The sequence below is a fragment of the Molothrus aeneus genome, unplaced genomic scaffold (genome assembly GCF_037042795.1).
Source record: "Molothrus aeneus isolate 106 unplaced genomic scaffold, BPBGC_Maene_1.0 scaffold_60, whole genome shotgun sequence".
In the NCBI taxonomy this organism is placed as follows: domain Eukaryota; kingdom Metazoa; phylum Chordata; class Aves; order Passeriformes; family Icteridae; genus Molothrus; species Molothrus aeneus.
In genome coordinates, this window is record NW_027099212.1 from 348,989 (window position 1) to 364,815 (window position 15,827).

At 56.9% G+C, this 15,827-nt stretch overlaps 2 protein-coding genes across 2 annotated transcripts in view; one reads left to right on the forward strand and one right to left on the reverse strand.

The window, feature by feature from the left end:
* The window catches only part of LOC136571085 (Fc receptor-like protein 4), a 48,135-nt gene extending 46,642 nt beyond the window's left edge, over positions 1 to 1,493 (reverse strand). Inside the window, 2 exon segments of the mRNA XM_066571456.1 lie at positions 283 to 513; positions 1,421 to 1,493. Of these exon segments, the coding sequence (XP_066427553.1) occupies positions 283 to 513; positions 1,421 to 1,493 (304 nt within the window).
* Positions 1,494 to 4,629: 3,136 nt separating this feature from the next.
* On the forward strand, positions 4,630 to 7,898 carry LOC136571086 (Fc receptor-like protein 4). The gene is made up of 9 exons (XM_066571457.1): positions 4,630 to 4,660; positions 4,934 to 4,954; positions 5,043 to 5,273; positions 5,482 to 5,736; positions 6,483 to 6,752; positions 6,842 to 7,144; positions 7,229 to 7,312; positions 7,672 to 7,693; positions 7,781 to 7,898. Exons 1-9 carry the CDS (start codon positions 4,630 to 4,632, stop codon positions 7,896 to 7,898), a joined length of 1,335 nt encoding a protein of 444 aa, XP_066427554.1.
* The last annotated feature ends 7,929 nt before the right edge of the window (positions 7,899 to 15,827 follow it).

Below are 15,827 nucleotides of genomic sequence, written 5' to 3' on the forward strand. Positions count from 1 at the left end.
CCAGCAGCGCCTGCGCAGGCACCTGCAGCACCAGCCTGTCTGGGGGACAGAGGGATCCTGTCACATCCCATGGCACCAAGACCTCCCCACTGGGTCACACTCAGTGCATCCAGGGTTCCCGATGCCAACACTGGGATCCCCCCAGTCTGGGATGATCTGGGATGTCCCCAGAGCAGGGGATGGGCTCTGGTCACACAGGAGGTGACCCATGGAGCAGAGCACACCCAGAGCCCTTAGGGGCCTCCGTGGGTGCCAGGCTGGGGACACCCAAACCTCCCTCACCATTTAAGACAGTCACAGGGGGGCTGAACCTGGTGCCGGGTCTGTCACACTCACAGGTGCCACTCTCAGTGAAAGTGAAATGGTCAGGTCCCTGCTGCCCCCATGGCTGCCTGTCCTTGTACCAGGTGGTGGCACCAGCGGTCCCCAAGCCCTGGCAGGTCAGTGTCACCCGGTCCCAATGCACCACAGGACTCCAAGGGGGCTCCACTAGGAGCTGGGTGGTCTGGGCACCTGGGGGACCAATGATGATTATGAAGAAGAATGATGATTCTTGAAGAAGACCCCCCTGTCTAGCCCTGTAGGAGAAAGTCATATACCAGCCAGGCCCCAAGACCTGAGATCATTGCTAAAATTTTGTTTTCACACGTGTATCATCTATATGCTACACTGAGCTCAACAAAAAGAAAGAAGGACATTCTGACCTTTTGCAACAATAGCTGTGGGATTTTTCTCTTGGCCTGGCTTAACTTCTCCTGAGTTCTGGCTGGTCCTCCTAAGAAGACCCCTCTGGCTCGTTTGCAATCACCGTGACAGACAAACTGAAATGTAAGAAGCCTCTTCACCAGAGAAAAACCCAGACATGGAACCCCTATGTGAGAAGGCCCCCTCTCATACTTTCCAAGGCCTGGGACTGAAACCCCCAACCCCGGGGAGGTGTGCGGGGGGAGGCAAGCTGACCAAAGCAAGATGGATGTTGCAGGTGGGAGCATTGGACCATGAAGACAAAAATGGCTCTTGCCCACTGCAGAGAATATGGACTGTGTGTACCCTTTCCAAATACCATTCTTTTCCCCAAGGATACAATAGACTACCTTTGATTCAGTTTCAAGATCTATTCCCCTTCCCCCATCAAAAAAGGGTATTATTAGAGTGCAGATGGACTGCACCCCTGAGATCTCCCTGGACGTGACCTGGTGAACTCCATCGGCTGGACACCGAAGGACTCTGCAGTACTACGTTTGGTAGCTACATACCTTTTTCTTTTTACTCCCTCTTTTCCCTTTTATTTTTCCCTTTCCCCCAATTCCTCCCCAAGGCATTTTCACTGTCGTTATTTCAATAAAGGTGATTTGTTTTGATTATCACTGCAAACCCTGTTCGACCGTGTTGGTTCTTCTTGCACTCTGAGATCACGAACCATCACGAAACCCATCCGTGAGGACGGCTTGTGACAACTGGCTGTCACTCGCTGCTGTGGCCACCGCTCCCATGGCTGGCGGCTCTTCGGATGAAGGGGAAGGAAGCGAGGTCACATCTTGTCCCAAAATGGAAGTGGCCCTTGGTGGGGGCAGGGTGGCCACAAGATGGCACAGGCTGGGGACATGGTGGGACAGCCTGGGGACATGGTGGGGGATGGTCTTGCCAGGAGTGGGGGGCTCAGGGGATGTGGGGAACCAAGGATGGGTGTCCAGCAGAATGGGGGTCCAGGGGAACTGGGGTCTCCATGCCTGGGGGCATTCAGGGATGGGGGTGCTGTGGGAACATGGTCCCCAGGGATTTGGGGTCATGGTGTGCCAGCCCTGGGTGCCAGGGCTGGGGGTGCAGGGGGAAAAAGGGGACCCTCGGGAATAGGGGTTCTGGGGAAGAAGCAGCCCATGGGATGGGATCAAGGCAATGGTGGTGCTGGGCAATGTCAGTCCTGGGATGGGGGTCCCCAGGGAGGAGAGACCAAGGCAATGGGGGTCCCATGGTTGGGTTCCCAGGGGAATGGGGGTGTCAGGGATGGGCAGTGGCTGGGTGGGCACGGGGGTCACAGCTCCTTCCTGGGGTGCCTCAGATTTTGGGGTGACTCAGAGCCCAGCACAGTCCCCACCCTGGGGCACACCAGGGCTGTCCTGGGAGTCTCTGTGTCCCTGCCCCACTCACCCCTGGGTCAGGTCCCCCCATTTCCTGGCTCAGCCATCCCAGGCAACACTTGATGCCCAATTGGTTCAGACAAAATTACACATCCATAGAATAAAAGCAAAAATCTTTCCCACATTATTTTCCCAATAAAGAACAAACTCAGCAAAAATCAATCTGGCAAGGTATAAAATGCTCTGGTTTGTAGAATCCTTATAACGCTTTCTGTCCCAACAAGTCCCTCACAATAAAGACACAAACAAATCACAAAGAAATGAGACTTTTTGGTTCCCTTTTGGAGCCCCTCTGGTGCATCCCACAGTAGCATTTTCTTGTGGATAACGCAGAGTGTGGAATCTCCCTGAGTGTCCAAAAGCTCCATGGGATTGTTCCCTGCCTGCTGGGCAGCAACCCAGCCCCTAAGGAAGCCCTTTCGTGGGCCATATTTAGGAACTCTCCCCATTTTTCTCATTCCTACCCTGAAACTTGATTGACTTTCCTTGGAGGAAGGGGAGAAGCTCTGTCCATGCTTGGGACAGTGCACAGGAATCTGTGGAAATGCCCCTGTGTGCCTCAGGGTCTGATTCCCTGGTAAATCCACTCCAGCCTGCCCTGAATTCCACTGCCTGGGCACTCCCTGCTCCTGCTGTGACACCCCTGTTCCCCAGCCCCTCGTGTGCAGCCCCTGCTCAATATTTTGACACTTTTCCCTCTCTTCTGGTGTGCACATCCAGAACCCAAATATTCTTTCTGGGAGGTACCAAAGGGCTGCAGGTTTTGTTCTAGAAGGAGGGTCCAGGTCAGCTTGTTGAGCAGATTGGTGTGGGATTTGCAGTTGTTTTGTGGTTTTCTCAGTCCCTTGGGGACAGGGACAAATAATCAGTTGCTGCATTTCCGGACTGGTTCCCTCACAGCTGAACCTGCAGGGGCAGTTTCCAGCCAGCCCTGCTCTGAAAACCATCAAAGGCCCTCCCAGAGCCACTGCTTGGGCTCCCTTTGGGGTTTTGTGCTTCTTGCAGGGCTGAGCAAACCACAGGCAGGGCCTTTTTCCACCCACAGAATTCTCACCTCTGCAGCAGCTCTAAAGCTGCCAGAATCAAAGCCAAGGGGGCAGGGGGGACCCTCAGGGCCTGGCTGCCACCTGGGGCTGGGCAGAGCAGGGCTGGGCAATGGCCATCCCTGTGCAGTGGGGCTGGGCCATGGCTGGGCCCCACCCTTGCATTGACAGGGCTCCCCAGGATGTGCCACCCCTGGGACAGGCACCCGGCCAGGAATGTGCAGGGACATTTCCAGAGCTGCCACACCTGGGACAGGACCCCCCATGCCAGGATGTGTCACCCCCTGGGACAGGATCCCCCCAGGACAGGAGCCTCTGGATGTGCCCCCCAAGGACAGAACCCCCCCTTTCCCATCTGACTCTCAGCACAAACGGCCTCATCCTTCTTGCCCAGGAAAAGGAAAGTGAAAGTGTTGAGGGGGCACAGCCCAACACCTCCATCCCCCCCAGCCTCCCCACCATTCCCTGCACCCCCTGCTCCCCATTTTCCTCCTCCCCTGGCTCCCCCCAATCCATTCCTTGCTCAGGTGCTCCCGGGGATTGCTGAGCCGGGAATGGGGGCAGAGGGGACCTGGCACAAAAATGAGGAGAATAAGGAAAAAAGAGAAATAAAGAGAGGAAAATGTCAAGGGCAGGGGAGGGCACAGAGGCAGAGCTACCCAGGACCCCCATGTGATGCCTGCACAGCTAATGAGCACCCCAGGGGGGGCAGTGCTGGACCCTGGGTCACACCAGAATCTGAGGTACCCAGGGAAGGAGCTGAGATCCCTGTGTCCATCAAGCAACTGCCCATCCCTGGCACCTCCGTTCCCCTGGACCCCAACCATGGCACCCCCATTCCTTCTGTCCCACCTTGCCTGGGAGCCCCATCCCTGTACTGACATTCCCCAGGATCTCCATGGCCCAGGAACCCATTCCCAAGGAACCCTCTCCTGTTCATTCCAAGCCCTGAAATCTCCCATCCCCCAGGACCTTCATCCTCTCAGCTCCCCCATTCTCCCATCATCCACATCCAAAGAACCCCCATCCCATGACTCCAAATCCCTGGAGCCCACGTTCCATTAGGATTCCCATCCCTGAGTCTCCCCAGCCCTGGGATCCGTATTTCCATGCCTCCCACCCCAATCCTAGGTGACTCCCCCTCTTCAGGATCCCCATTGCTCAGGGACCCCATCCCTGGGACCCCCCATTCTCCTGGACACCCATCCCTGGCTCCCCAAAACCATTGATCCCCCCCCTTCCTGGGAACTCCATGTCCCACCTTGTCCCACCCAGCCTTGTCCCCAGCCTGTCCCCAGTTTGTGGCCACCCTGCCCCCACCAAGGGCCACCTACACATGGGGATGGACGTGACCTCGCTTCCTTCCCCTTCATCCGAAGAGCTGCCAGCCAGGGGAGCGGTGCCACAGCAGCAAGTGACAGCCAGGGCACATGGCTGGGGACACCGGGATGGCCAGGAAGGTGGCGCTGCTCCTGTGGGGTGAGTGCCCTGGGCACGGGCCTGACACCCCGGGGATGGGGAGGGGAGGGGGCACAGGGGGGCTGCGGGGTCCCCTGAGGTCTCCAATGCCAGCAGAGCCAGAGCATGAGGTCGCCAGAGCCATGGGGTGACTGTGGGGATAGAGGAAGGGGGACAGGAATGTACTGCTGTCCCCTATGGGACAGTTTGGGGACATCTCCCACACCCTGTGCCCCCGGTGCCTCTGTCCCCATGGTGCCACCCCCACCTAGCCCTGTCCCTTCTCCCTTCCAGCCCAGACCCTCGGCCTCACTGGTGAGTCCTCAGGGGATGCCATGGCCCCACCCCGCTGTCCCCAGCCCCTCGCTGGCCCTGGCAGGCTGGTGTCCCCTGTCACCCACAGGTGCCCAGACCACCCAGCTCCTGGTGGAGCCCCCCTGGAGGCCGGCGGTGCTGTGGGACCGGGTGACCCTGACCTGCCAGGGCTTGGGGACTGCCGGTGCCACAACTTGGTACAAGGACGGGCAGCGCTGGGGGCAGCAGGGACTCGACCACCTGAGTGTCACTGAGAGTGGCACCTACACGTGTGACAGACCTGGCAGTGGGCACAGCCCCCCCGTTAGGGTCTTAGATGGTGAGTGGGGATCTTAAATCATCTGGGTGGCCGCTGATAGATCTGGGTGGGCTCCACTCTGTGGGTGGCCTCACACCCCTTGTGTGGTGCCCTGCACACAGGAACATCCCAGTTCATCCCAGTGCACCCACATGTCCCCAGTGCCATGGGGACCCTCCTTGCACCTGTCTCAAGCCTCTCACTGAGATGGGACCCTCCTGTCCCACAGATGAGCTGGTGCTGCAGGTGCCAGCACGGGCACTGCTGGAGGGGGACACAGTGACCCTGCGCTGCCGGGGCCGGCAGGACAACCCGGTCACCAGGGTGCGATTTTACCGGGAGGAGAAGGATCTGTGGGAGTCCCTCAGGGGAACCGAGCTGTCCCTGTCCCCTCTGCAGCTGCACCACAGCGGTCACTACAGCTGCAGTGGCTTGGTGAAGCCCTTTCTTTCACGGTCAGCAGCAGTGCCAGTGACAGTGCACGGTGAGCACTCCCACAGTTGGAATTCTGATCTCCTGACACCTCCAAAGCCCCTTCCCAGCAGACTCAGAGTCACAGTCCTCACCTCCCCTCTCCTTCCCTGAGCTCTTCTCGGTGCTGGTGCTGGAGGGTCCCCCCAAGCACACCGAGGGGTCCCCCTGACTCTCAGCTGCCTCAGCACCCCCAGTCCCCTGTGGCCCAGAGCCCCCCTCCTGCACGTGTTCTACCAGGACGGGCAGGTGGTGGGGGGCCCGCAGGGGTCCCTGCAGCTGCTGGTGCCCACCCTGGGGGTCTCCCACTCGGGGAATTACAGCTGCCAGGTGCACTCCGAGGGGCGTCGTGCGGAAGAGCAGAGCCCAGCTCCGCGTCACGGTGCACAGTGAGTGCGGGGATGGGCATGGGGAGCCCTCACAGTCTGCTTGGGTCCCCCATCACTTTCTGGGGACTTCCATCAGTGCCAGGAGACCCCATCCCTCACTGGGTCCCTTCACGCCTCCCTAGGTCCCCTCACCCCTCTCTCAAGTCCCATCACATTCCCCAGGTCTCACCATCCCCCCTTGGGTCCCTGTACCCTCCCTGGATTCAGCCCCCTCCCTCACCAGGTGTCCCTTCCCTGACCCCTCATCCTTCCTCGGAGTCCCTTTCAAGACCCCCCAGTCTCTTCGCCCCCTCTCCCTCACTGGGATCCCTCTTCCCCTCCCTTACCCCCCAGGTCCCTCACTGTCCCCTTCTGTCACCCCCTCCCACAGGGGCCCCGCTCTCGGGGGTGTCCCTCTCAGCACAGCCCCCCAGGGGACAGGTGGCACTCGGGGACCGCCTGGTGCTGAGCTGCGCAGTGGCCACAGGGACAGGTCCCCTGTCCTTCTCCTGGCACCGGGAGGGCTCGGGGGCACTGCTCGGCACCAGCCCCCACCTGGAGCTTCACCATGTTGGGGACAATGACAGCGGCCAGTACCGGTGCCGGGTCAGCAATGGGGACAGCGTGGCCGAGAGTGACCCCCTGAATGTCACCGTCCTGGGTGAGCAGGACCCTCGGGCTGGGATTGACCCCAGCCACAGCACCCCCATCCCACCTCACCCAGTGCCAGCCTTCTTTATGTCCCCACAGTGCCTGTGGCCAATGCCACCATCATCCCCAGTCCCCCATCACACCAGGTGCATGCAGGTGACAACGTGACCCTGCGCTGCTCAGTGCAGGTGGGCTCAGCCCCTGTCACCTTCACCTGGCTGCACAACGGGAAGGAGGTGGCCTGGGGTCCCCTCCTGGAGCTCAGGGCCTTCGATGTGGGACATTCGGGCACCTACCAGTGCATGGCCACCAACCAGCTGGGACAGGACGGGCACCGCGTGTTCCAGGCACTCAGCCCTGAGCTGGCCCTGGAGGTGACACCTGGCTCACCCTGGGTCACAGGTGGGTTCACACGGGGTCACCAGGGAGTGCAGGACCCCTGGAGATGATGGGTGACCCTGATGTGTCCCCCTCTGTTTCTTGCAGTGGCCGCAGGGGTCAGTGGGGCCCTTTCCTTCCTGCTCCTGCTCGTGGGTGTTATTGTGGCCTGGCACCGGTGGCACCGTGTGTGTGAGTGACAATGGGGGCACAGGGGTCATGGAGAGGGGTGGGAAGGCCCCAAGAGAAGTGGGGCCCTAGGGCAGCACCCACAGCCCCTGACTTGGGTGGGGCTGAGTCCCCAGTGTCCATGGCTCAGAGCCCTGGGAGCTGTTGGAGGGTCCTGCAGGGATGTTGGGGGTTCTATCAGGGGTTCCCCTCCCTGCCAGGCTCAGGGTTCTGGGGGCTCAGGCTGCTGGTGCAAGTGGGGGGACCATCAGGGATACTGGGGGGCCTGGGGAGGATTGTGTCTCTGGTGGTGGTTCAGCATTCCCAAGGGTGGATGGGGGCCCCTGGGTCTCCAAAGTCACCCCTCCAGTTTTCCTTTGCAGATGCCAGGAAGCACCAGGAAAGGTGGGTGCAGGCTCCAGCCATGATACACCTTTTACCCAAACCCCCAGCACCTCCCATCCCCTTCCACACTCCCCCTTATTCCTACAGGGCCCCCCAAGACCCCCTGGCACCCTCAGTGGAGGATCCTCAGGCGACGTACATGGAGCTGCAAAGGCAACCATGGGAGCCCAGTGACATCTATGACAATCTACACCAAAAGTTGTGATGCTCTGGGAAGCGAGAGGCACTGGGTGACACTGGGGGTGCTCCCTCCATGGCTCCTGTGGTTGCCCGTCCTTCCAAGGGAGGTGGTCATGGGTCAGGGGGAGGCTACACAGGGCACCCTCTGCTCCCCATTTCCTCTCCCAGTACCCCCAAGGGCTCCCCCATCCCTTTGCTCGTACCTGCAGGGGCTCCCCAGCCCCATCCAAGTGTCCATGTACCCTCAGGGACTGCCCCATTCTCTCCCCACAGTGCTTGCTGTACACCCAGGGCTTCCCCATTCCCCCTCCCACTACCCCTGTCCCATCCCACTGTAAAAGGGGGAGTCAGGGAGGATTCTTGCTGAACGATTTCTCAGATGAAAATGAAGCACAAACACGGCAATATTATATCTGAGAACTGTTTATTGAAAAAGGAGGTTAAGGGTTCTTACCGAAGAGGGAGAGAAGGGAGTAGAAAGGGAAAAGGACAGAGAGAGAAACAGAAGACAGGGACAGCGTTACCGCAAGAAGCCCGGGCGCTCTGTGGGCATCAGCTCGGCAGATGGAGTGTGTGTGCTGCAAGCCAGGGCGAGCCCACACGGCTTTTGTGAGTGGCTGGGCGTGATTTCCAAGGACGGCACCTGCGTGTCTCTGACATTGCCAGCGATGGCTGCAGGGGCTGCTGCGGGCTGGCTGCGGGCTGGTGCTGGGCACTGCTGGCTCTGGGCTGGCTGCCGCGGGCTGGGGCTGCCGTGGGCAGGTGCAGCAGGCTCGGGGCTGGGGGCAGCGTGGGAAACGCGGCAGAGGTGGCGGGTGGGTGCAGGCAGCATCCGCTCCATCGGGGAAGCAATGAAGGAACGTCCAGGAGGAGCAGGAATGAGCTGCCTCGGGGAAGCAGTGAAGCAGGGAAGAACGGGTGCGGACAGGGAAGAAGGACCACCGGGAGGAAAAGGTGAGGAGGGGGAGTGTCGGTGATATTTTTGCCTGACGACTGGGAGGAATGATGCATCTGAGTCCGTCTTTTCAGAAGGCTAATTATTTACTTTATTATACTATATTATTCTATGCCATATTACATTACATCTAAACTGAATCTGCCAAGCACTCCACTGCACTCCACTGCACACAATCTCATGACTGTCAGCCAACAGTCCCCACACACACACACCTGGATTCAATTGGTCAGTGAATCAAAACACTCACACCAGAATCCAATTACCAATTCCTTTCAGGTACACAATCTTCCACAATGCATTCCACTTGTGAAAAACAGAGGAACAGTATCTGAGGTAAGAATTGTTTGGATCATTCTTTGCTTCTCTCACTGCTCCTCCCAGGTTCAGAGAATGTGAATCCCACAGGGGAGGAGGAACAAGCTGACCCTCCCAGCAAGCCCCTGATCCCTCCAAGAAACCCAAAGCAAAACACTCCTGTTGTGTCACAGTTTGCTGCTTTGATTTGCAAAGGCTCCTCCCACAGCCGGATTTCCTGGGCATTTTTTTCCAGACATTTTTCCCAGGCATCTGTCCTACCAGCCTGTGGGTCACTCACAGCCAGATCACTGAAGCTTTCTCTCCCCTGATTCTCTGTTGTGTGAAGCCTCACCAGGGACAGGGTTCCCAGCACATGGACAACCACAGAGTAATTATTCAGTCATGTGTAGCATATGTTAAGACATAAATAAAATTCAGATTTGTTCCTCTTAACCCCAGTGTGCTTTGTGGCTCTGCAATCCCCCTCCCAGTGCTCCCACTAAAGTGGCTTACTGGTGCCCGTCCCAGTTCCAAAGGGGTACAGGACCTGGTTCCCTGCTCCTGGGACAAAAATGCAGCTCTTTGGTTAAACGAGCAGAAATGGTGTTTCTTTGTTCTGCTCTGTCAAGGAAGCTGAACAAGGTGGGAACCTCCCTTGGAATGGAAAATACAACCCCATCACTCTGAATTATTGTAACATTGAAATTACGTGGCTTTTAGTCAAAGATGTGGGAACAGGAATAAGAGTTCTTTACTGGTATGTACTGTGAGAAACAAGTAAATGGAAGTTGACTTTTGCTGGATATTATATTAATTGATATTATTGATGATATTGTTGATTAAATATTGTGATGTTTTTAGTGTTGGGACAGTGATGTGTATTGTGGAGTGGCTGATGTTGTTGGGATGTCCATTTAATACTGGGGCCCAGCCTGGGCCCAGCCATGGCCCAGCCCCACTGCACAGGGATGGCCATTGCCCAGCCCTGCTCTGCCCAGCCCCAGGTGGCAGCCAGGACATGAGGATCTCCCCTGCCCCCTTGGCTTTGATTCTGGCAGCTTTAGAGCTGCTGCAGAGGTGAGAATTCTATGGGGGAGAAGGCCTGGCTGTGGTTTGCTCAGCCCTGCAAGAAGCACAAAGCCCAAAGGGAGCCCAAGCAGTGGCTCTGTGAGGACCTTTGATGGTTTTCAGAGCAGGGCTGGCTGGAAACTGCCCCTGCAGGGGTAGCTGAGAGGGAACCAGTCGAGAAATGCAGCAATTGATCATTTTGTCCCTCTTGGCAAGGGACTGAGAGAGCCCCAGAACTACTGCAAAGACAACAACTCTCTGCTTAACAAGCTGAAGTGGGCCTTCATTCTTAAAGAAAACCTGCGGCCTTCTGAAACCTCATGGAAGGAATGTTTGGCCTCTGGCTGTGGTCATTAGATAAGAGAGAAAAGTGTGGAAATATTGAGCAGGAGCTCTGGCCATTGTGGGGAGTGACCCTCTCTGGATTCCAGGTGGCCCCAAAGCTGCTCCATCCCTGCCCTCCTCACCTGAGTGAAAGGCTGAGGGTTTGCAGGAATTGTGGTGTAAAGCCACCAGAGGTGCTGTTGTGGACCTGAAAACTGCCTGGGGTCAAGCGCTGCCTTCCTTCCTTTTGGGATCATGGAGAGCGGTCGCGGGTGTTGTGCAGGGCGTGTGCCTGGCCCTGGGACACTGCTACGCTGCCAGTGGGCACTGGGATCCAACCTGCTGCCTTGGCGGCTTCTGCCCGCTGCCGGTGGTGGTGCCGGGACCGATTGGTGGCCGTGAGTTTGCAAAAGGAGCGATTTGCCCTCCTCCCTCCCGGCCGAGGCCGCCATGGCCCCTGAGGGGATGGAGCTGGAGCGGGGCGCCCCCTGCTGGCCGGGAGTGCTCCCTGCAGCGCCCCCTGCTGGCCGCGGTTATAACTGCCACAAAAACCAACAGCGCTGAGCGGAAGGGAAAGTTCTGGGTTTGTGTTGTTTCTTCTCTTCTGCATTATAAATTTCCTGGTAAAGAGCTGTTATTCCTTTTCCCACATTTTGGCCTGCAAGCCTCATCATTTTTCAAATTTAAAAAATTTTTGACATGGGTCTTCTTTCCATTCCGAGAAAATTCCCACTTTCCTTTACTGAGATTTCTCATTTAAATGAAAGTCTTGACCCACCCCTGCCACACACAGGTGTTCCAAAATGTCTCCAGACATCAAATTTTCCTGCCTCTGACAACCTGCCCTGTACCATGGCTTGATCCCAACTGCCCTGGCAAAAGGGGAGACTCCAGAATGCCCACAGAGCCTTTGTGAGATCATCGTGAGGAGAACATGACAGAGGAGGGGTTTGGGACAGAGACACGAGAATCCAGAGCCTCCTGAAGGCCGCTTTGGCCACCAGAGGAACGAAGATCCACAGCTCTGCCAGGTTCCTCTGATGGAGGAAACATGCTGGGGGAAATGTCTGAGGTTTGTTCCCTTTTGGGGGCTTTCCCTGGAAATCGTTCCTTCTCTGATCCTTTGGACTCTGAACCTTGTTGCTGTTGCTCTTGGTTTTATTCTCTCTCATTGCTGTTTCAGGAAATTTTTCTTCTCTCAGCCCTTTGGGATCTTTGTGCCCCCAAAGGAAGTAGGAGGAGCAGTTTTTAGTGTCAGCACACACACGAGTGGGTGCCCATGGGTGGGGACCCCCAGTGCCCCCAGTTCCCCCCAGTGTCACAGCACATTCCCGTAGATGTCACCAGGTTCCCGCAATCGCCCCTGGGGTCCCCACAGCTCCGCGTAGGTCACCTGGGGATCCTGGAGGGTGGTGGCACGGGGGGACACTGCGAGAGACACAGGCTGTGGGATCTGGGTGGGGTGACACTGGTGGGTGACGTGTCCCTCTGCGTGTGTCCCCCCCGTACTCACCCCCTGCTCTCTTGGTGACCACGACGTGGGTGTACAGCACCTCCCCCTCATCTGGGGGGCCGGGGGATCTGGGGGCGCCCTGAGGGAATAAAGGGGATGTGGGGGAGGGAATGGGAGATCTTGAGGGTGGGGTAAAAGGGGAGAGTGTGGTTTGAGCCCCCCACTCACCTTTCTTGCTGCTTCCTGGCAGCTTCAAAGCAAAGAGGGGAGGGGTGACTGTGGGAGTTCCCCGGGGCCCTGACCCCTCTCAGGATTGCTCACCCCCCAGAGGACCCTCAATTTTCCTCAGGACCCCCAAACATCTCTGGAGCTCCGAGAATCCATGAACCTCCCCAGTGCCCCCTACCAACTCAGCCTCTATATCCAAAGCCCAGCAGGGAGAGAGACCCCCCCGAATACCCCCAGGGCCCCTGAAAGAACCCCCAACATCCCCACAGGACCCTCCAGTACCTCCCCAAACCCCATCAGCACCCCCAGCCAAGGTCACAATTCTGGGGCTATGGGTGCTGCCCTATTGCTCCCCAACTCTGGGGGTCTCTACAGCTCCCTGGAACCCCTGTCCCCCCATTGTCACCCACCCAGGTGGTGCCACGGGCACCAGGCTACAATGACACCCACGAGCAGGAGCAGGAACAAAAGGGCCCCACTGACCCTTGTGGCCACTGCAAGAAACAGAAGGGGACACATCAGGGTTACCCTGAACCCTGGGTGTCCTGCACTCCCTGATGACCCCGTGTGGCCCCACCTTTGTTGCAGTGTCACAGCCACGACCAGCTCAGTGCTGGGTGCCTGGAACACGCAGTGCAGGTCCAGCTGGTTGGTGGCCACACACCGGTAGGTGCCCAAATGTCCCACTTCGATGTCTCCAAGATCCAGGAGGGGACCCCGGGCCACCTCCTGCCCATTGTGCAACCAGGTGAAGGTGACAGGGGCTGAGCCAACTGCACCTAGCAGCACAGGGTCACCGTGTCCCCCTCCAGCAGCGCCTGTGCAGGCACCTGCAGCACCAGCCCGTCTGGGGGACAGAGGGATCCTGTCACATCCCATGGAACCAAGACCTCCCCACTGGGTCACACACAGTGCATCGGGGGTTCCCGATGCCAACACTGGGATCCCCCCGGTCTGGGATGATCTGGGATGTCCCCAGAGCAGGGGATGGGCTCTGGTCACACTAGGAGGTGACCCATGGAGCAGAGCGCACCCAGAGCCCTTGGTGTCCCCGTGGGTGCCAGGCTGGGGACACCCAAACCTCCCTCACCATTTAAGACAGTCACAGGTGGGCTGAACCTGGTGCCGGGTCTGTCACACTCACAGGTGCCACTCTTGGTGAAAGTGAAATGGTCAGGTGCCTGCTGCCCCCAGCGCTGCCTGTCCTTGTACCAGGTCGTGGCACCAGCGGTCCCCAAGTGTAGTAAACCCCATAGATTTAGGAAAAGCACCATGGAGGATATCAACAATAGGAATGCTGAAACAGCAAAAGAAAATTCCTGTTTTCCTGTCCTCCGCCCTTAACCTACCTCTGTAACCCTACAAGGCAATGTCATGTTAACCCCTTACCCATTGGTCAAGCTTGGATCCATTACAACCCTATAAAAGAAGCATACTGTACCCCATTAGGGGAGAAAGAAGAAGAGCAGAGACCCAAATAAAGCCATCTTCGTGGAACAGCCTGTGCCTTCTCCTTCTCCTCTCTCTCCGTCTGCTGCAGCCTCCAGCCCAGGGCACCACTACCTAGCAAGCAGAGCTGAAATCCTAAGAGCTTGCAATCACTATAGAGCTGATAATCACCATGCTTGCTAGATGGTAGCCCCGCGGCCTTGGCATGAGCGAGCTAGCTTCGGGCACCCGGTCCCTACTCAGGGACTGAGCTCCTGAGCCATATTGCTCTGCTTTATAATAGCGCCAATGAGGCTTTATTAAAGTGGCATCCCAACGACAACGGACTCCCCCAGAGGTGATATCCGTCGGTTGAGCAACGAAGCCCCCTGGGGTTTTCTGTGATTGCCTGTTTGGGTAGCCGCTCCTTCTGTGAAGGGACTTTTTGTTTTAGAAAATCCTTTCCCCAGGAGGGTCAGTTCGACACTCAAAACTTACATCTGAACGAGAGAAAGTTCCGAGGAGAACTGACGACAGCAGACCCCTTCCACAGATCTTTGACCCCAGGAACTGTAAGTATTAGCTAATATTGCGCACATAACTTTGGGGCTCCAAAATTTTTTTTCATTTTTTTTCCTTTTTTTTTTTTTTGCGTTTTTTCTGCTGGAAGGGCTAACCATTAACATGGGTACAATTTTTAGTACATTAAAACTAAGTAAAACCGAGAGAGATATATTTAACTATTTTAGAAATCTTATCTGCTAACAACTTCTCCTTTTCTAAAGGCAAGCTCTCAAAAACTAACCTTAAAAAATTTGTAACTTGGATTATTTCGCAACACCCTGATACTGATAAGAAAGCAGTCATTGAAAATTCGTTTTGGGATATGACCAGGAACACAATATATATCTCCCAAACAAACCAGGATTTCTCTGTAACTAACTGTCGTGATACGGCGGGAGAAATGCGACACACCATATGCGATGAATAGCAAATCCCGAAGTTTATTGAAACCCCACACATATTTATATTGGTGTTAATGAAGCTTATACATATTGCAAAAGCTGAGATCATTATTGGTTAAAGCACACTTAGATCAACCACACCTACTTCTATCTTCTAACAATTATTTTGCTTCTATGTTTGCATTCTTCTAACTTCTCTACCTAAGATAACTACATTTTCTGGCAAGCAATTTTCTCTCCCGTCTTCCCGTTTCAGGGAAGGTCACTGTGACCTTTGTCAGTGATTGGACACTGGTTGCTCAGTTCCCAGCTTGTTTCCCCTATCCTTATCCATTGGTATCACATCGAAATGTCCTTTCTCAGCTAACCAATTATCCAAAAAGCTCTCTACAACTAACTATTTGACTTTATTCCATATAATAACTAAAACCGTTGAAAGATTTAACAGAGAAAAAATCTTGCAGGGCTTAACAGACATTCCTCTTCAAATACTAATGAGATTGATAAGAACTCAGAGGAATGTCACATGCATATGTCACACCACCTCTTAGGTCCTAAAGTCCCTCTTGCCTCCATTACTCCTAAAGCAGAGGTTACGCTGCCCACCCCAGTTCCCCCTCCCACATCCTCCACCCCTGCGGGACCTGCGCTGCCCAACTCCGCGGATCCTGTTTTATCTATAATTCCACACATCCCCCCTACCCCCGGCTTGGCTTCCTCCTTGCTTCCGGTCCCGGGGGTCTCTTTTCCTGCCTCTGCTGCCCCCTCCACCCCTGCGTCGGCTCTGCCCCCCGCCGCTGCGTACCCCCCCCACCCCCGCGCTGGTGTCCCCCACCATCCCTCCCGCCGCCGCGCCCGCCGCCCCCGCTCCCCCCGCCCCGGCTCCGACCGGCCCGGCCCCTCCCGAGGGCTCCCCGAGCCTCACCCCCGCCGCTCCCGAGCCCGTGTCCATCTCCACCGCCTCCCCCTGCCCCCTGCCTGCCACAGCAGGGGGACCTCGCACAAGCGCAGTGCCACCAACCCACCCTGTAACCGCGGCACCCCAGACTGGTACCACCGCCTGCCTCCCCTCACTCCCCCCATGCCCACACCCCCACCCCGCCCAGCCCCCCTGCCCACACCACGCGTGCCCCCAATCCCCCACCCAACCTTCAATGCCACCCGAACGGATCCCAGACACCCCCCACGGTGCTCCCCCCCCCACCCGGTCCTGTGCGTGCTGTGCTGCCATCC

Coding starts and splice junctions, on each gene's coding strand:
- LOC136571086 (XM_066571457.1), top strand. CDS start 4,630: ATGGCCAGGAAGGTGGCGCTGCTCCTGTGGG. Junction 5,737..6,482: donor AGTGCCAGTGACAGTGCACG/GTGAGCACTCCC, acceptor CCCCTCCCACAG/GGGCCCCGCTCTCGGGGGTG. Junction 7,145..7,228: donor TGGCTCACCCTGGGTCACAG/GTGGGTTCACAC, acceptor TGTTTCTTGCAG/TGGCCGCAGGGGTCAGTGGG.